This window comes from Octopus bimaculoides, chromosome 6, assembly GCF_046866305.1.
Source record: "Octopus bimaculoides isolate indiv1 chromosome 6, ASM4686630v1, whole genome shotgun sequence".
NCBI classification, from domain to species: Eukaryota; Metazoa; Mollusca; class Cephalopoda; order Octopoda; family Octopodidae; genus Octopus; species Octopus bimaculoides.
Genome location: NC_142933.1, coordinates 93,652,138 through 93,674,132, shown reverse-complemented (window position 1 = coordinate 93,674,132; position 21,995 = coordinate 93,652,138). Strand labels below are relative to the sequence as shown.

At 29.6% G+C, this 21,995-nt stretch overlaps 1 protein-coding gene across 50 annotated transcripts in view; it reads right to left on the bottom strand.

Moving 5' to 3' along the window:
* Positions 1–21,995, bottom strand: part of LOC106880734 (uncharacterized) — a 207,169-nt gene that overhangs the window by 105,934 nt on the left and 79,240 nt on the right. For 16 of the 50 annotated variants that reach the window (XM_089354291.1, XM_089354285.1, XM_089354289.1 and 13 more), the window contains 3 exons: positions 18,406–18,489; positions 6,458–6,532; positions 297–406 (listed from right to left, as the gene is read on the bottom strand). In XM_089354291.1, coding sequence (XP_089210417.1) covers positions 297–406; positions 6,458–6,532; positions 18,406–18,489 — 269 coding nt within the window. Of the gene's footprint in view, positions 1–296; positions 407–6,457; positions 6,533–14,079; positions 14,440–18,405; positions 18,490–21,995 lie in introns of all 50 variants that reach the window. The other 34 variants (XM_089354281.1, XM_089354277.1, XM_089354314.1 and 31 more) reach the window with 3 other exon arrangements.

Genomic DNA, 21,995 nt, shown 5'->3' with positions numbered 1-21,995 from the left:
AATACTTCAAGAAAATGAGATGGAAAGTAAAATATTAAAAAATATAGATAATAATTTAAAATTCAATAAGTATAATATTAATTATCTTAAAAAAATTTACGATAGATATGTATGTGAATATATATTGGGAGAAGGGAGTGGGGAGGGAAAATTTCCAGAAACTAGAGATACTGAACTTTGATTTAATTTCAATCGAAAAACAGATGAATGTGTTTAATCAAATGAATGAGTGAATTATAATAAAATATATTTTGGTATGACATATGCTATATTTTAAAAAAGAAATAATAACTCACTTGTGCACCAAGATTTATTGGAGGTTTACTCAACTCTGGAATGTCAACATGCTGGTCAGTTTGATATTGTTTTTGGAGTAATTTGTCAGTTTCTTCATCTGTATCAAAATCTAAGGAAAAATATGAAAAGTTAATGTCCAATAACAGTGAAAACCAGAACTAAAAGCTAGTAAGTGCACAGAACTAAGTTGATATAAAAGACATTGTTGATAATGCTGAAGTAGTTAGAAAAGCAATATCATATTATAATTTGAATCTTGACAATAGTAAGGAGTCCCAATAGTAATCTTTAAAAAAAAAATCACATATAATTAATTGAACATCAAAAAACAAAAAAATCACAAGCACAGGTGTAATGAAAAAAATCTCCTGTCAAGGAAGATTTCAACAAATTACAAACATACATTACACACACACACAAACGAACCAGCATTCATTTGATTCAATACAAAGTGATTTTGTCAATATTTTACACTTATTTTTATCACTGACAATTTCAATTCAAGCTGAAATCATCCTGTCAATGATAGATTTGCTTCAGCTAAACAATTGTTCCAGTACAGAGCAGCAAAAAACTTCATTTTTATCATGAAATTGACAAAAAAAAAAAAACTTTTGCAAATAATGTAACCCTGAATGGTTGTGCAGTATCAAATCAAAAACCAGATTCACATTGAACCACCATTCTTTAGAGCAAGATACCAAGTACAGAGCCAATAAATTAATCAACAGACATTTGAGTTCTACACAGCTGCTTGACCTCAAGGTAGTAGTCAAATCTCTGCCAATAAACTCTCAAACATCAACTAAATAAATTAAATCCTCAATCTTAAAGACAAAGAAAAAGATGGTTAAGAAAATGAGTGACAAAGTTTCACCCAATATAACATATTATATTTGCAAAACCAAAGCACTGAATATGAGCCTTGTTTCTAACGATTTGATGAGCCACCACCACATGGATCAGCTCAAGAAGATCTAAGCATACTCAACAATAGGTAGTATAAATGAAGGCAGCATCAGGCTTTACTTGGAATAATCATTACTTAGAGCTACTGAAAAAAATAAGTTATATTTTGTTTTAATAACAAGAAACTCAGTCTCACTATAAACAAGATCACAGCTGAATATCAAAAATGTGATTTTGTGTAACTATAAAACCAAGAAACTTTAAAACATAGAGCTATAAATATACATGCAGAATGTGAAATGAAAATCTAAGAGATATACCACCATATAACTGAGAAATTAATGTTAATTAAAAATATCAACTGTTGATTGCAAAAAAGAAAACTGAAGTTATATGTATCTGTAATAAAAAAAAAGACTGTTTAAAGATAGCTAAATTTAAACCATTATAAATAGAAATTAAATCCACATTAAACTTAGCATGTTTTCATTAATGTTGAGATAATACTCTTTTACTGATAATACAGCCAGTTATCTGTGGCCTTGCTTAAATAGAATTGAGTTTTCAATAACTAACAATGCTTATTTAACATATGCCAAGTATGTAAGCCAGTAATAATTCCTTAACAAAAAGAAATTAAAACACTGAGTTCTGAAAACAAAATAGTCCTCCAACAACGAAGAATACCTATAATAAACATAAAAACATTATTGTATAACTGTAGAATATATAATTTATATTGTCTTAATGATAGATAATAATAACAAGAAGAAGATTCAAGACAGAGATGTTAAAGAAAACAGATTATAAAATGTTTGTTTGTAACTCCGGGGAAGTAAAAGAAATAATCAAATTTGAAAAATGTCAGGTAAGAAATATAACAGTAATAAAAATGCCTAATGTTGACATTAGTAATAAAATAGTTTACACAATTCACAAAACTAATGTCATCTCAGTAGCTCAACTTAAATATTCTGAACATATATCTGAAGAATACACACACATAGGGGGGGGGGGGAAGAAGGAAATTAATATGCATGAGTGTGTGCACATCTCAAAACAGGAAATAAGTTGTTATTAATTTAATTTTCCTTAGTTGATTCATTTATTCAGGACAAGATTTCACAAAATCCAATGTTTTCAAAACTGATCAATAACAATATATTTTGACTGCACACAGGGTCAGATATTTTTAGGAGCACATATAACCAACTGACTTGAAATATGTACCAGTAAATAGTTGTACAAACTAAGAAAGACAAAGATAAATTCAGCTTTCAATGAATTTAAACTCAGAAAATTAACACACAAAGTCTAACCTTTAACATATTTAGGTGCATCATGTCACCGTATGAATTTTCTCCCATGTAGCTGCAGGCGCATTGTGTCACATTGAAAGGGGAGAAAACTCATACAACAACAAAATGCACCAACAGCATGCTAAAAGTTAATACAATATAATGGACCACGTCTAGCTCTCTACTACCCTTGGAAAGGAATCAATGAGAACACTGATATGACCATGATCTTTTCAAGAAGTGAAAAAATATTAATATTCTAATACTGATTTAAAATTATTTTGATGTGTTCCTGTGACCAGCAAAATGCCATTTACATTATGCAAAGATCAAAACCTTTTAGAGATCATATTTTTATAATGACAAATTTGGAGGGAGTCAGTAAAGTAGTTAGTTTTTTCATTAATTGTTATATTAAACCAATTAGAAATATAACTAACAGGAGGTTCTTACTTAAAATTATTATCCAAGGTATTAATTTAACTAAGAACATTTTAAAACGAAATTTTGTATCTTGAACCAGAAGTAGTCTTAAATGGAGTGATATCAAAGGGTTTTAAAAGATCTCTAAGTACATAAAGGTAACCTAAGAAAAGGCTCAATTGAGAATTTATTCAAATAAAAAAATTACAACTGTCTTTGAAAAGAAAGCCATCACTGAAAAGCAAAAGTGTACAATATAAGATAAAGAGAATTTGTTAATGCACTCAGAATACAGACATCTATAAAAGTGGGCTATAGAATCCATGATATAAGAGCAGACTCCAGAATTTATAATAACCTAAAATAAATGATCAAATCAATATTGTACAAACCACATTAAATAATGCTCTCTTTAGATAGTTGAAAAGTAATTTCCTATCAAATTATATTGTTTAATACCAATAATGTGGAACACAAAGATATTTAACAGAAAATTTCTAAAGTAGTCAAGCTCTCTATAAACTTGTTAAATTAGTGTATTTCAACAAAGATGCCACCTACAGGGCAACCAACAGTATCTAAGGCTGCTTTTATGAAGTATAAAATGCTTTGAACTAGCAACAACCTTGACTTGAACATCTCTTTATCACCATGGTATCATTTGCACACTACGATGAGAAAATGAAAATATGGGATACACAGTAGTTCATTTGGATCCTATCCTTTAAGATACATAATTCAGATATGTTAAAAAAAATTTGAAAAGCACTATGCTATAATCATGCATGATATAAAATGTATAAATTTTATTTTAGAACATGTAAGACTTATAAACTGTCAACAAGAATCTGTGCACTAACAAGAGCAGCTTCTTTGGTACTGTAAATTAAATATAAAAGATAATAAAACTACTATTGTTGTTGTTTCTTCCTTTTTTTCTTCATGGTGGCCTTTTTTCTTTTTTTTTTAATAATTTATAAGATATTTTAAATAATTTACAAATAACATTTTTTTTTTTTTTTACAATTATTCAATAACTTAACTTTCATAGATATATAGGCTAAATTTAGTTTGAAATATCAGTATAGCTAAACACTTTCCTTTTTTCAAATGTGTGTAGTTTTAGCAAAAGTGTGACAATTTCACAGTCATCTATTCAATCTATTCTTAAATAGAAATTTAAGAAGTAGACCAAAAAGACCACATTTTAAGATAATATAGATGTTCATTAGAGACAAAATTTCATAGTAATAAAACAGACGAAATCCTAACAATTACCACTTAATATTTTAACTTTACATTAATGTCTCAACCGTTAAAATATGCTAACTTTATTTCCTTCCATAATTCAATTTCTTTTGAAATATTATCAATTTTCAAGTACAAGCTGATGATATACATATATATATATATTTCATTAATTTCTAATGTTTTAATGTTCATTACACAATACTAATTAAACTTATCTTAATGTTATTAATTGCATCTTGTAGTGTTAACAGTTTGGTTTCATTGAATATATATGTCTTCTAGAATGGTTGTATTGACCAACTTTTGATGTAGAAAAATGCTTAACAATGAGGAACATAGTTGACTTTAAGAGTCCTCATTGTTGGCCTGCTTCTTTCCTACAACATCTGAAGACTTCCTCTTTGCAGTTACATTTAAGGAAAGTCAGTTCAACATGGTATTTTCCTCCTCCAATGTGCAGACAATGAGATGCATCAACAGACCACAAAAAAAATGTCTAAGGTTTTGAAAGTTTACTTAAGTGGTCCTTATATCACTGCCTCTTACAAGATACTTTACTTACAGTTTGTAAGGCAGATCCCAGCAGTAATCACACCTAAAACAACTCAAAGAAGCTTTTCAATAAATTTTCCTTAATAGTGATAAAGTAAAATTAAGCAAATTTGATAAAATACAGCAAATATTTTTTCAACTTAAAATGTGTTGTGTGTATATCAAAAATGGGAAGGAGTGAAAAAGGGAAGTAAAATAGGGGGGGGGGTCTTATTTTTTTAAATCAACATTTCATAAAAGAATTATTATAAGAAAATCTTTAGAAAACCCTTTATTTAAAGTTTCTTTTTGATAGAATTTTTTCTGTAGAAGGAAATAATGGGGAAAAGTGCAGTTTAAACTTCAAAGGTGCAATGAATGAATAGGTTTGTTAATTTATATCCATGCTTATAGGATGTGAATAAGTATAAACAAAAAATTACATCAGTTACATATCATTTTAGAATATATTCATGAAATTTTAATATTCATAACTGATGAAATGGTGTATGTTTTGTGCATTAAAGAAAATATTTCCTATTTTCTTTGATCATGCATATCTCATTCAAATTGAAAAATGATAATCTTATAAAATTAGATTCCTTATCCACATAAGTTGTGAGTTTTATACTAATGAATTATTTTCAAAAGCAAAGTATTTAAAAACAAGATCGAAGAATTCAGTTTGAGCAAAAGTTAAGAAATAACATAATTTTGTTTCCGCTCTTTTCTTCCCTTTAGTTTTTTTTTTTTTTTTTTTTTTCAAAGCCCATATTAGAACAAAAATTAATTATTCATTTAGAGAAAAGCACAAAAGAGGGTTCAAGAGTGAAATGCTAAGAGGTAAGAAAACTTTTAATCGGAGGAAGTAGTTACAAGCGGGAGTATGCCAATAATATGAAACTAAAGAAGTAGCCAATGGTTAGAGATTTAAAACAGTTAATGAAGCTTCACAATAAAACTGTTAAAGAACTTCATTAATATGTAGAAATCGTTATCAAAATTTCAGAAATCAAATGAGACAGAGTGATGTGTGAAAAAACACGGACAATAATTTTAGAGAAATGTCAAGCATAACAAAGAAGTTGAGAGTGAAAAGACTACTATTATGTGAAAAAGTTTGTCATGTGGTTTAATCCACTAGACAGTCATTAAAGCAATTAGAAGTTTGAATAGGTTAGTATTTCAGTTTTAATTATTTATTATTTGGAACATTTATTAAGATTTCAGGGATAACAGTTAAACACTACTAGCATTATCAACAACAGGAAAGAAATGAACTTCTGTTACAAATTTATGCTAAAATTTTTTTTTTTTTTCATTAAATGCATCTTAATCTACATTAAAAGTGTACCACAGATAATATGAGTAGGGATTATAGAAATATAAACTACTTAATCACAATTTGCAGCTTGTGAAATATAAAGAAAGAAATAAGGCACTAAATGATTTCAATGAGTTTTCCAAAGCCTCATATGAAAATAAGAGAGTTTTGTTTGTAACTGAATAAGAAGAAAACACCTTATCTGTAAGCACTCCATTTACATAAATTTATCTATTTCAATAAAACAGCTGTTTATTATTTAAAAGCCAGAGTAAGCATAACTCAAAAGATGTAAGAAGCAAATGTAGTAGTGTTGACATAAGAAAGGAAAAAGGAGAGGACTGAGAGGTAGAACAGAAACAGTGGTAGCCTCCACCTGAAAAAAGAAATTAGGGCACTAAATCTATTTGTGTTGACCACTCACTGGTAGCAGGGCAGCGGAATTGTACGGGCGAATCGCCATCTTCATCATCATAGTCTGTACTGCTTATTGAATTTACTGGAGAAAGAGAATAACATAGCAAATGTAAGCCAGATGGCATATTATAAGAACAAAAGATGTCTGGAAATAATAGAGAAGAAACAGAATTTTAAAGTAGATGAATTATTAGGGAAAAACTTCAAATAGATGAAAGTAAGAGTAAAGGCTTTAGCTTGACACAGGAATGAAAAGATGAGGTAAAAGAAAAAGAGAAAGTTAAGTGGAAAGAAAAAAAAAAGGATTAAAAAGATAAAAGTTGGCTTTATATAAATACAATTTAAAGCTGTTATCTATCTGTTTTTAAAATGTCTTGAACACTAATCAGAAATTTCTTAGATTTGAAAAGAAAAGCTTTGTAAAATGTACATGCACATTTGAGAATGGGAGAGTACACAACTGTATTATGTGTGGGAACATTTTAGGTAAAAGGAACTGATCTTTTAAGATGTCTAACTACTAAAACAAAAGTCTGGAGTTCAAGCTCTCTCATGAATATGCTCACTAAGTAGATATGGTACCTGAATAGTATTGTGAAGGTTGAGTGGGTGTTAAAGTAGTTAACATGTTTTTTCCATGCTAGCATGTTTAGAATAGCTTATTTGTTGATGCAACTGTTTTTGTAGCTAGATGTCCTTTCTTATTCTAAGGAAGAAGGAATGGAATCTGGATAGTGTTACATGGCAAGTTCAGAGATACAACTCAAAGCTTGAGCTTGTGACTGTAGAATTCAGTTATTAAGAATATCAACATTAAAAATGAATTTGTGTAAGAGCGGAAATGACAGGTTTGTTTTGATACAGAGTTCATGTTATGGACATGTATTTTCAGGTTCTGTAGCTGTATCTTGTAAAGACAAGTGGTATAAAAATCTTTTATTAAAAAAAAAAACAGTTAAGGGTTGGCAACAGGAAGAGCATCTGGCCTGAAAATACTACATCCAATAAATCTTCATCCACACCATGCCAGCATGGAAGAGTAAAGATAAAAATGAATGAAAAATAGAAAAATGATTTCATTAATTTCAAAGGTTGATTTGAAATTTGAGCTATAGTTAAAATTCAGCCTCTAGTTTAGAGATTTGAACTCCTGGACTATAGGCGGATAATCCACTAAAATATCCACTCAACCATTTCACACACACACACATTTGTTTGTTTCCTCATTAAAAGTGCATTACTCAAAATGATGCTCTGATAGCCAACCAAAAAATGGGCCTTAACTGCTCCATTCGCTTCCCATCCTATCAACAAGTTACTTATAGTCTACTATGTTCTTCACCAATCACAATTCCCATTTTTTTTGTCCCCCCCCCCCCCCAAATGCCAGCTCACATGAATTCCCCAGCCATCCATATTTTTCATGCAGACATATTGCAAATGTTGAAATGAAACATAAAACATATCAATCTCACTAGTTTTTTGTCAGAAAAGACTATGGGTACAGTTCCTTCCTCCTAACTAAACTGGAAAAAAATTAAGAAATTAAAAATCAACTTTACTGTAAACACCAACCAGACATGCATGTGAGTGCATTTGTATTATAACACCAGTTATATTCTGTAATACTTTGATTATTTCCCTTTGCAGTAAGCAAGAATTAGTGAATATTTTATATTTCTCATTACAGTATATTGTTTCCAGATTTTATATCTTTAAATGTTGCTTCTTAGCAACATGTTTTCTCAGCAGCTTCTGCAGCATGTAAAATGCTTCCAGAGAAAAACAGACGCATAAAGCCTTGAATTTTTCCACTGCATTCATTCACTAGCATGAAATGAACACATACACAATAAATAAATAAATGAATAAATAAATAATAACTGAAAAGTTATTTCTGTGAAAATCTTATATGGCCTAATACCATATAACAGGACAAATAGAACATCTCTAATCAGGAGAAAAAAAGAAAAATTTACAGTTTCCAAATTTCACCTTTGCTAAACTTAATCAAAGGAAGGATTTTGAAAAATTGCATATATATCTTTCTTTTGTTATCAGAATTCAACAAGACAGGAATACTCTCATCAGAAAACAAGTAAAGCTTAAATGATAGAGCAAATATAGAAAAAGAAATGAAAAGCATGTGGCACTAATGGATAAGATTTCCATTGTAATCAAAGAACTACAGTGAGAACTAAGAAAAATCAAGGAGGCAGGATATGAAGTATTGAAAAATCTGGTTAGTAAACCTAACACAGTCTTGCCTTTACTGAAATAAGTTTAAATATCATAAAAATATGACTGATAGAGTGCATAGAAATCTTGAAATTGGCAACAATATGATGAGTTCAGTGTTAAAATTATGATTTTCAGGAAAGACAATAAAATATGAATATTCTAAATAACAATTAGTTATCTTCTATCATTAAACATCCATTAAATTTTTTTTAATTACAAAGAGTCACTGTTGATTTAAGAAAAATAAGAACAAAACTCCAAGATTTTAAAATATTCTCTGTTGGAATTTGGGTTTTGAAGTATATGCAGAAATTTCAGATTATATCACCAGCAAATGAAAACAGACTAAGATGGTTAAGGCATTCTGCCAAAAATATAAAATATTGAAGCATAAAGAATTTAAGAGGATCATGAACTAAAAATACTTGAAAAATCATATTTCACATCAAGACAAAACTTAGAATGCTAGTTCAGATGTTAGAAGCTAAAAATATAAGGAAACTACTGCATTGCTGACCTTGCCAACATATACCAGCACTGAAAAACCACTAGTGATGGATAGGATGAGTGATGACCATCTTCATTATCAGGATAATGAGTTTGTTAATTACAATAGTGATGATGAAGATGTTGATGAATGATGATGATGATGATGATGATAAATGATGATGATGATGATGAATAATGTTGAAGATGAGGCATTAAACAATATGAATGTTGATTTCTTTTGCACTATCATTAAGTTTATATGCTGGGCACCAAATCTGAAATAGTAGGCATAATTCTTTTGATGCCTGAGTATTCTGAATGTATCTTGAGGATATAGTTGTTGTTTAAATGCAGGTCAACCTTGATTAAGTAAATCTATGATCTAAGGCATTTCAGCTGTGATCATCATCTTTCTTTTTTTTTTGTATCTAGGGCTGCATTGTCTAAAGTGCCCTTTTATTTTTAAGATGGTAACATATGACACGAGGGAATGTGCCTGCTATTTCTTATAATTGGAGCACTCATGTAGCAGCTCCTTCATTGGACTGTAATGTAGAGATATATAGAGATAGGAAAGGATATGCAAATGTTAGAGAAGATAAGTAAATTTGACAACATCCAATGTGTGCTCTTTTCTGAGGTGTGTTCCTTTCTGAAATGTAATTTATAATTACAGGCCTATCATCATTATCATCATTGAATGAGTCATCGTAGTTTGTGTCAAAAATAATTTGGAGAACTGAGTCAGAGGAACATATCTTACTCATTTCTCCATTTGTGGATGGTTTTCTACAGCTAGATGCCCTACTTAACACTAACCACTTTACAAAGTGTATACAGGTTGCATTTTATTTTGGTATAAGCATTACAGAGGTCTAAGTCCTCAACGCAGCTGAAGAATCCAATCTACTTAATGTTGTCTCCACTCAATTTCCAACTTATTACAGGATTTACTGGATGCACTTATCTCAGTACAAACACTGAAGAGGTTGAGGTTGCTCTATTCACTAGTCTCTGTTCTTTCAAAGCAAACACAAGAATGGACAGAAGGGGAAAAGAACAGAGAATATAGGAAAGACTAGGAGGTGGGGCAACAGTGATGGAATGGCAGTGGAAGGGGATTTATAGGGACAGTTATATCTGGTTGTTGGCAAGAGTTTGAATAGAAAATTCCATGATGAATCTCATGGGATAGCAATAAATATGATGGTTAGAGATAGAGAACTAGAAGGATGATATTGGAAGAGAGAGGGATAATAAGAATGGATGATGGTGGATAGATAAAGCAAATGCCATTCTTTGTTACACAGGAATCAGACTACAGCAAATAGGATAGAGGGTAACAAATAGGGCTGTACATGGAAACTTAAGACTATAATGGGTGAGAGAACAACATATACATCTCAAGCTCCATCACCACCATCATTATTTTAATGATTATTTTGCCATGCTTGCACCAGTGAGTGGATCTTCTCCATATGTCACCAATCATCACATTTCCTTTATAATTTCGTTATGTCAGCTTTTACCACTTCATCCTGTATCTTCCTTTTCTACAGACTTCACCCATTTCACACACTTGACACTTCTTTACTCAACTCTCATTCACCATGCTTGTATCAGTGCCAAGTTCTCTCTTGCACAAGGCATACATCAACTATTTTAAACATTTTAAACATGTTTAGAGTTGTTAGGATAGGTGTTTGGGGCCTAAAGAAGACTGTTTTCATGGCATATGATGATACAGGAAAGTATTTTTGAAGATATACTTTTGATGGGTTTTTTTTTATGTCTAAGAATATATACTCTTTTACTCTCTTTTACTTGTTTCAGTCATTTGACTGCGGCTATGCTGGAGCACCGCCTTTTAGTCGAGCAAATTGACCCCAGGACATATTCTTTGTAAGCCTAGTACTTATTCTATCAGTCTCTTTTTGCCAAACTGCTAAGTTACGGGGACGTAAACACACCAGCCTTGGTTGTCAAGTGAAGTTAGGAGGACAAACAGACACACAAACATATATATATATATATATATATATATATATATATATATATATACGACAGGCTTCTTTCAGTTTCCATCTACCAAATCCACTCACAAGGCTTTGGTCGGCCTGAGGCTATAGTGGAAGACACTTGCCCAAGGTGCCACGCAGTGGGACTGAACCCAGAACCATGTGGTTGGTAAGCAAGCCACTCCTGCGCCTATATATTTCTCTAGTATCTTTGTTATTCTTAGTATATGTGATGGGCTGTTATGATGGTCCCAAGTTCATATTATTTAGCATTAGAATGTGCAGTATAGTAAAGCTGGCATTTGTGTACCAACAAAGTGTTTAATATTTGTAATAGCAGACAGAAGTCATGATGATAATGATATATCATGTTAATAATAGTGATTATGGCTTTGGTGGTGGTGTTAATGATAAAGCTACCATCACAAATGATAATGAATGGTGGTGATGAATTGTGATGATGAATCATGTGGGTGATCATGATGATTCTCAATTGTAAGAAAATTTCAAGCTATATTTATTGCTATGAACATTAATGTATGATTTATTATCATTTCACTTTCCAGATGTTACAAGTGGTTTTTTTTTTTTTTACTATTATCTGTTTTTTTTTTTACATAAAAAAAAAAGCTACAAGCAAACACAGATAATATATTGTCCATAGGACAAATATTAGATGAACACATCATAATGTATTTCTAATTAAACTCAGAAATTTTCATCAAGCCATATTAATTAAAATCATTACATGAAAAACATTAATTATAAATGTCTATATAAAAGAATAATTTTATACGAAATCACTTTAGGGAACTTACTATGATTTCATTCACATTTAGGAACTGAATATTTCAGCATAAACCAACAGACTTACTGACTTGTACTATACTAAGTCACCTTAGTCTTTTAGTAGTCAAAACGTTCCATGTGAAATATACTCTTAATGAATAATAATATTATTGTTAGAAAGAAGGAATTTAAATCATTTGCGGAAGTTACTAAGCATGCAAAATATACAGTATAAATATACAGTATAAACTCTCAGTCCAACAACACAACAAGCAATGAATGAATTACAATGACATGTGGTAAAATCATGCAAAGCAGTTGTCTATAATTTTCAATAAACCTTTCACTTCAAATTCCTATTGATGAGTTGCCAAATCTGCAACATTTAAGTAGATGTAATCGAAATTATCAAACACTGGCTTATTTATAACATTAAGAACATCTTAATTTATTCTGCAGTGAACTATTAATAAAAAAAAATGCTTTATTTATTTGGCTATTTCTATAAATAAAGAAAGCTAAATGTTGCCAATAAGTAGTCTAATCAATAATAAGAGTACAACTAAGTATTTATCGTGTATGTACTGAACAAATTAAATACACTACTTATGTATCTTTAGAATGACACTATGATGTTTGAAGACTAGACTAGGAAATTCAAGCAGTTATCTTGTGAATTTTATAGATACAAAAACAGGTTTGATAATATTGAAGGAAAGAGGCAGTTTTGATTTACAGTAATAAGTGCATTCATTAATCAAGTCTAAATTAAAAAAAAAAATAATGAATATCAAATTGTTTTGTAAACAATTAGTTGCATGATTCACATTCAATAACCTTAATTCATTCCATTTGACTTCATAATTGTTCAAAATACCTAAGAATGATAAAATACATTAGTAATAATTTTACTATAAATGATAAACTAAATTTATGGGAGAATTGATTCCTTCTTATATCTAATCAAACTTTCCATGTGGTTTAAAAAACTGCTAAATAAAACTAACAGTGTAGTTTGATTAAATACATATTGAGTCTTCTATCTTTTCCACATCACATTCTTCTTAAAGACTTCATATTCTAACATGAAATTTCCAAATGCTTAAGCTGAAGATCCATCTAAACTTATATAATTCATTACAGCTTATTCAATAGATAAAAAGAAAACACTCCAAAATATAAAGCTTTTAAGAAATTCATTAAATTAATGTTGCATATATTACATTAGTCGTTATTTCTTTACAATTAAACTTCACTTCTATTAATATATACGTAAGTCAAGACTTCTGAAATGTTTACATATACTAAAGAATGAATACATGGAGCATGAAAATAAAATATTATAAAAGTTTTTAATGTGAAACAAACTGAATGAAGCACCCAAATTTTATCTCTGATTCTAAACAATATTTCCTTTCCTCCTCATCTGTTAATTACCTAAAATATATTTTGATAAAATATTTCAGAAATATAAGCTAACTTAGACTGTAATTTGAAAATTTCATTGAAAAAAACATTTGAAAATGTATCTGGATAGTAAGTAAATGTAGTTGAATATTAGATGACATGAATATGAAATAAGCTATTTTATATTTGTATGAAAATTCTTAGAAGAATATTGCAAACATTAATGTTTACAAAAACTTGGCAACTTAAGGTAAAAAAAATAAAAAAAAGAATTAAAGGTTAATGACCAAAATAATGATTGTAATCATTTTTAGATTTTGATGACTAAAAAAAAAAAAAAAAAAAAAAAAATCATGTGATTTCAAGACAAACATTTTTCTCATTTAACCTAAAATACATCACAAATACAACACTACAAAAAAGTGTTAGATAAAGTAGGTTAAAAGCTACCATAAGCCAAAGAAATATGATAGATAGAGATGAGTAACAAATTCTAGTTAAATATTTTTTAAAAGGACATTAGATATTAAAATTAATTAATTAAGAGAAAGGAATTATAACTTAAAACATTTTTTTCTAAAATGATTATTAGCTATGACTGTAATATAAACAAGAATTAGTATCTAGAGATGTTTGAAGATAATAGGGTTGGGGGATGAAATTCTCCTTATATCTAAGTCAGTACCTCCAGGAGTAGCTGTCTTGACATAGGCAGTTGTACTATTGGATGGAGAAACAACTTCATCACTTCCACTTTCCTCAGATGAACCCTGTGATCCCGAGTAGTACTTGGTTGGGACAGACGTTCGCTGACATGCACTAGAATTAGGAGCACCATGTGCAGAGGCATGCGAAACATCGTTATAAAACTGGTCTTTATCCTTGCTCAGTGACGACAGATCACTGGAGACTTTTTTGGAAACTGTGCGATAAACAGATTTCTCAATGCCTTCATCCTTCGGAACCGACGCATATTTTCTCCCCTTGTTGCGCCGAACATAACACATATCTTCATTATCTTCATACTCATCATCGGTTTCATAACCTAGAAATAAATGAATCATGCCTGGATATGATAATCATGCAGCATTCAACATAAAATGTTTAAATAAATACCAAACAATAAATTAAAAAAAGACATCACATGAACAGCAAATACAATAGCAATGCAACATTTCAAAAGAAATAAAAATGAATAACTTATAAAAGGCACAAATATTTAAGTGAACTGCACAATTAACTAAATTTTATAAAGAAATATAAAGCCAAAACATAACTGAACTGGAGAATAATAAATATCAAACCACATGAGATAAATCTTTAAATTGGTCTTAACTTAAAAGTAAAATCTGAAGAAGTTAGAAAATACTTGCTATTTTTAACTATTTATTTGATTCATGCTATATTTTCAATTTATAATAATTTCTTAGTTGCTGGAGTTACTTTTCTATAGACAAAATTAATCATTATACTTGAGTGGTATTTATTTCATCACCTTGGAGAAATGAAATGCAAAGTAGACATCAAATATAGTAGTGTATTTGATATAACATACACTGCATATATTAACATGAACAGAATTGTTCCATACTTGCTTTAAACTGAATGGTGTTTATCATCTGTATGGCATATATTTAACCAACTTAATTCAGTCTAGATTTTTTAAAAAATAAATTTGTATTTTGTCTACATGTCTACAAATAATTAACTAACATTTTATGTAGGAATTTTATGGCTGTTTCAGTAACAAAGTGGCTCTATTCAGACACCACATTTTGAAGAGTAATTATATGCTTAATTCAATCAATATGCTCAATTTCAAACTGACAAAGTTTAAGGTAAAAAGATTAAGCACTAAGGAAAGAACAACAAATGAAAATCACTAGAGATATGGGATTTTCTAATCCATCCAACTATGCCAATTTAGAAAAAGAAACAAAACTTTGAAGACTTTATTTTTTAATTTATTTTTCAGCTACTTTCTAATGAAACATTTTCAATGAATCTTGAAATATAATAGAAATACAGATGAAAAGCTTAGTAACAATCTTGTAGAACACTTGATATTCTGTGAGTTCCCTTTCATCTTATCAATCAAGTTTTGAAATGTAAGACAAAATATAAATTATTCGAAGAATAGCATGACAGCTTACAATATATTAATTTTCAGCATAATCAACAGTCTTGCTGCTCAATCTAATTAAAATATAAAATTAAATATTAGAATTTACTTATAATCTTCAACAAATTTTCTTTTACTCTTCATTAAAAAAAATATTCATCCACTTCAATATAGTTTTTCTGTTGTAGCTATCTTGTTTTTAATTACTATGAAACCAATGCTTTTCATTTTACTTACTCACTGAGAATATAAGAAATATGATTCACTTTTCTTAGCTATTTCAATGATAAATTGTTGTTTCTGGAAACTACTATGAACATCATAAAAAATAATAATATCATTGTTAGTGATGAAAAAAAGTATTTTAAATTTTAGGATTTCAAAAGTGAACATGGAGTTAATTTAAGTTATTCATTCTAATAAACAGAGTGATTTTAGTAAACCCCACACTGCAGAAATATAATCAATATAAATACACCAGCCAATATTTCTAATGAGAGTGGTTTAGAGTACATTATAATTACTTCCCTCAAAGATGTCATTACAGATGTTAGTACTGAAGTATTCTAAAACAATCAGCAGATCATACCACATAGACCTAGAAAAACTGATAGGATTAAAAGACTAATAGCATAATACTAAAAGCCATAATAAAAGCCATAATAATAAAGCAATTGTACATTAATTTCCTAACAACTAGTCATAATGTAAAGTGAAAGGGCAGCCCACAAAATGTACAGTGTTCAATTATAATGTAAAATTATTGAGGTAAAAACATGCAAACCATTTATTAAAATGCTTCATGCAAGAGTTTACATAATGTATAGAGAGCCATTTCAACAGACAACAAGGATTACAACATAATCAACAGTACAAAATACAGAGTAGTTTGTAAAAATGCAAAGATTTAAATTAAATTCAAAATTTACTGTAAAGATACCCATGCACTGTGACAAAGAAACAATGAATTGCATCAATGATCTTAAACAGAGAATTGAACAAAATTATCAAGCAAAAGTAATTAAAAAGTGACAAGAAAGGAAACTATAAACGATGCATTATTTCTTTCTATACACACATATATTAGCATTCAAAATTAGAATAATTCAACAAATATTTTTAATTATTATTTTTTTAAATAATAAAAATAAGTCTTCTTTAGTAGTTTCTCATTTCAAGTTTCAATTTAACTAGTCCACTAGTATCCAAAGGTTAACATTTATAATTCGTAGGTCTATTGCTAAATTACACAGAGTTTAATAATTTGTTTTGTCTGCCAGTCATTTTGGTAGGTATCCTTATAGCTTACGTATGGAATAAATATATAATAAATATTCTTCACGACAAAAAAAAAAAAAAAAATCAAATAATAGAAATAAATAGAAAATGGCTTAATGAAAGACAACTGAGTTAAAACCAAACCTGAATGATGCTAAGTTTGAAAAGTTAATGTAATATTTTCATATATATTAATTTAAAACTAACATTAATGTAATGATTTATTGTGTCTTCTTTTCGGAACCAGAAATATTTGAAACAGGAATACATAGGAAGAAATAGATTGAAATTGATAGAAATAGAAGCAAATAAAAATAGACAGATTGAAAGAAACAGATCAATTGATCTATCAACAGACAAAGTGTTTAATTTTCCTATAACTATTTTAACATTATTTACATTATTTACATTTGACGGATATTTGTCCTCATTTTGTTTGTTGTTAACATAACGTTTCGGCTGATATACCCTCCAGCCTTTGTCAGGTGTCTTGGGGAAATTTCGAACCTGGGTTCTCATTCCTAACGATGTTACTATTATTATATTATTATTATTATTATTATTATTACTATTATTAACCAGGTCGCTGCCGTGAATCGAACTCGGAACCTTGGGGTTAGTACCCCGCGCTCTTAACCACTACGCCATACGCCCGTGGCGATTCACGGCAGCGACCTGATTAATAATAATAATAATAATAATAATAATATAATAATAGTAACATCGTTAGGAATGAGAACCCAGGTTCGAAATTTCCCCAAGACACCTGACGAAGGCTGGAGGGTATATCAGCCGAAACGTTATGTTAACAACAAACAAGACGAGGACAAATATCCGTCAAATGTAAATAATGTAAATAATGTAAATAATTCCTCATCTCTTAAATATAGAACTGAACTATTTTAACAAAGTGAACGTTAGAACCAAATTGAATTCTTCACACAAAAAATTCCACAAGATAGAAGTGAGCTGGTTTCTTTAATTTGAGAAAATTTCAAATATATCTCCTTAAACTGGAATCAAAGTTAAATATTAAATTTAATACATATCAAATAAAAATAAGTTCATACAAATCAGATTTCCTTATGTAAATGTTACCTATTTATGAAGAATTAAAAATCAAAAATCTATGTACTTCAAAAATAGCATGCTCTTCAATCATATTTTTTTCCCAATAATCTAAAATTTTCAAGATGTAAAGCTTATGTAAAAATAAATCTTCTATAAAAACAAAAAAAAAATTAATGGATTCAACATGCTTTTTTAATAAATTCAGGATAATTATAATGAAAATAAATTCAGGTAGTTTATTATAATCCAAGGGAAATAGTAGTGTCAGCATGGAAATAAATCATTTAAAAACTAAAGAAAACATTTGAGGTTTCTTTTAAAAATATCAAATGCTCTTTATAAATCTCACTCAAATGTCTCCCAAAGTTTTCCTTTCCATTTTGTTTAAAAGCATAATTTACTTGTAGATATTTAAAAAAAAAAAATTTTTTTATTCTAATTCAAAATATCTGAACATTTTTCACCATTCATATTTTAATTAAATCATTTTGAAAAACTGAAAAATAGAATTTTAACTTCATAAGCAATTAGTTTTCTTACCTTTTGGTGTCTGATAGGTTTTACCATCATTTCTAGTGTACTGGTTTTCTAAAAGACCATCTTTCTCATTTTCCATCTCATAGACTACAAGAAGATATATAGTTAATGTGATTAAATACACTAGAATATATGTACCCTAATGTAAAACAGTAGTTTTCAAAGAATTAGATGGCATCAGTTAAAGGATAAAAATTAATTTTTGGGGGAAGAGCAGAACCTATGTCTTTTGAGATTAATGGCACAAAAAAGTGGAAGAAATTGCAAATCAAGTTATTTTTAGGCCACCCTATTGGGTGGCCCGCCACTCAGTGTGTTAAAAAGCTTATTTTATAGATATTATTTTCGTAGGTAGAGCTGAAATAAATACATTGAATTAAACAAAATCTTATAAATTCCATTTATTTTAAGTATCATCAAGCAATTTTAGTAACTTTAAAAAAAAAAAAGCAGTTTTAGTATCCTGAAAACATCCAGTTTAAGTTAGTGTTATGTATTGCTCAATGGGGATAAGTAAATAGATTTCCATTTTTTTTTTTTTTTAACCTTCTTCATTTTGTAAATGGACTTTTGATGTTTCTACAGCTCTCTACAACACGAAGAGCTTATTAATTAACATTAACAATAATCATTACTAATATAATCACAAGGTCTGGAATTTGGGGGAGTTAGTCAATTGCATCAACTTCAGTACTTCATTTTATCAACACTGGAAGAATAAAAGCAGAAGTTGAACTCAGAATGTAAAGAACCATAACCAAATGAGCATGATTCTACCAAATGACTGCCCTAAGTCCGATTTTAAATAATAACATATTGTTTAACGTATTTCCACTTAAAGTTCCAGGACCTTATATAAAATAACAAAATTGAAATAAAGCAGAAAATTCACTTGCTATATATATATATATATATATATATATATATATATATATGTATGTATGTATACATACATACATACACATACAGCGAGAAAGAGAGAGAACAGCATTAACAAGCAGTGATTAGGAATAAATGAACGGAGTCAAAATATGTCACAAGCATATTTTCACTAACCTAGAGTTTGTTTATTCCTAATCACTGCTTGGTGCTGATGGTGCTATTTTTATCCTGTCCAAATGGTCCACTAGCGCAACCCATTCACTGTAGTTAAATCTACAGCTTTGAATCTGCCCATGGTTATCTCTCTTTGGCATTTCCCGTTGAGGGAGGCTAAAAAGCCATAAATGTACTGCTGAGAATCCACTAGAGGGAAGCAATGGATAGATATGGTGTTTTTACATCTTTCACTATAAGAGAGAACTTTTTCTCTATGGAATTTGCTTTTGCAAGTTAAAATGTCATAAACATATTTTAACTAACCTAATACGTTAAAGGAGAGAGATACCAGAAATTATACTCTAATATACGTTATCTTTTACTTGTTTCAGTCAGACTGTGGCTATGCTGGGGCACCATCTTGAAAAATTTTGAATGAATCAACCCCAGTACTTTTTTTTGTTTAAAGCCTGGTACTTATTCTATTGGTCTCTTTCACCAAACTGCTAAGTTACAGGGACATAAACACTGACAAATACACACATACACATATATATAAATATATATGCGAGAGGTTTCTTTCAGTTTCCATCTACCAAATCCACTCACAAGGCTTTGATCAGTCGAAAGCTATAATAGAAAACACTTGCCCAAGGTGCCATGCCATGGGACTAAACCTGGAACCATGTGGTTGGGAAGTGAACCTCTTACCACACAACCACCTATTAATTAATACTGAATGATATATAATACAGCTTATTATAAAGACTATATAATACATATTGTATCGCAAGTGGTTGGCATTGAGTTTCAGATATATCAATTATGACAAAATAAAGTTGGAGTTGAACTCTGAAGGTCATTTTGATATTGGGAGGCGGAATGAGTATGATAGAAGACTGTAACATCCTATAAATAACTGAAATACAGAGATGTATCAATGGTTAATGTAGAAAAGATTTTAATCAGAAGAAAGGTACAGTAATTAGAGGAATACACAAGGGTAAGCAGAATTTTAAACACTAACTTCATAACATATGATGAGATAAAACTGATATTCAGGATTTGTTTTTTCATACTAGCCTGTGTTAGATGAACACATGTTGAGGCATTATTTCATTGATGGATGCCCTTCCTGCCACTAATTCTTACTTATTTTTTTAAGTAAGGGAGCTGTCATTCTACTAGTCTTTGAAAGTGCAGAGCTACCAGATGATTTACTGACAAAGAAATGAGACACCAGTGGCTGTAGCTCAGGGATTTTTCATGCAATCACAGAAAGTAAGCATTCACACTCAGACACACATGATGGACTTTCTATCTCCCAAACTCATTAATAAGGCATTAATCAGCTTAGGACAATAGTAGAAGACACTTAGCCAATATGCTGTGGCATGTGGTTTTGCAAAGCAAACTTTTTAACCACACAACCATGTCTGCACTTAAATTTTTTTTTTGTTTTTTGTTCCCCCATCTAAAATATTAGTTTGTATAATTTAATATTTCCAGGTATAACAGAATTCAGTGCATAAGCATTATCAGTTGAAATGAAAATATTTACCTGATAATAAATACATTACAAATATATTAAATTTATAATATCACTTATAAATGCCATCAAAAGAATCAATTTCATTATTCCTACTTGTGTACAATATACGATTTAATTGCCATTACAGCTGACAGGACACTTTGCTCTGAAATTCTTTGCATTACACACATACTGATACACACATACTGATACACTCTTAAAATGTTCCAGTGTAAACACTTTAACACTTCAGAGTATTTGTTGTTGACTTTCTAAAATAAGTGTTGCCTAATTGGTAAGGTATCAGTTTTAGGAATAATGAAACTATGTCTGTTAGACTTTCTCTTTGGTCAATAATGCTCTTCCTGCTCATGAAACAAAAATATAATTTTTGTAAAAAAATTCCACCATCTTCCACAATGACCCTTACTTGGATGCATTAAAACAGTGTTATACTGTCTAAAAGGGAAAACATTTTAACCCTTTAATATTTAGATTACTCTGTCAAATGTAATACTTATTCACATTGTTTTGAATTAATCTTACATTATCTCATAGCTTCATGATTTCAATGATAGGATTGTTTATTTTTAGAATGATATTGTAGAGTAGGTGTGTAAGAGGCCAGACCTGGCTGGTTTGAGCATAAAGCAAGTAAAATATTTGGCTCTGATATGGCCAACAAAGAAGTAAGCCATAAAAATTCTCCTACAATTAGTAGTATAACCTGAAATTTCTACGATCAACACCAATTCCTATTATAAGATTCTTTTCCAAACTATTTCTCTTTAATAAATTTTCCAAGACCTCCAATATCAGAACATCAAACTACAGAAACTGAGAAAAAAACTGGTTTTGCAAATATCAAGGAAAACAAGGTTCCAGCACAGGTTAAAGAGTAGACAAAATAAGAAACTAATTATTAGATTAAGAACTGGAACATTTAAACCAAGAACACAAAAAGAACAAATTAACAACAGTGCCATTAGTAAAGAACAACATACTTTTAAATATAAAAACATTA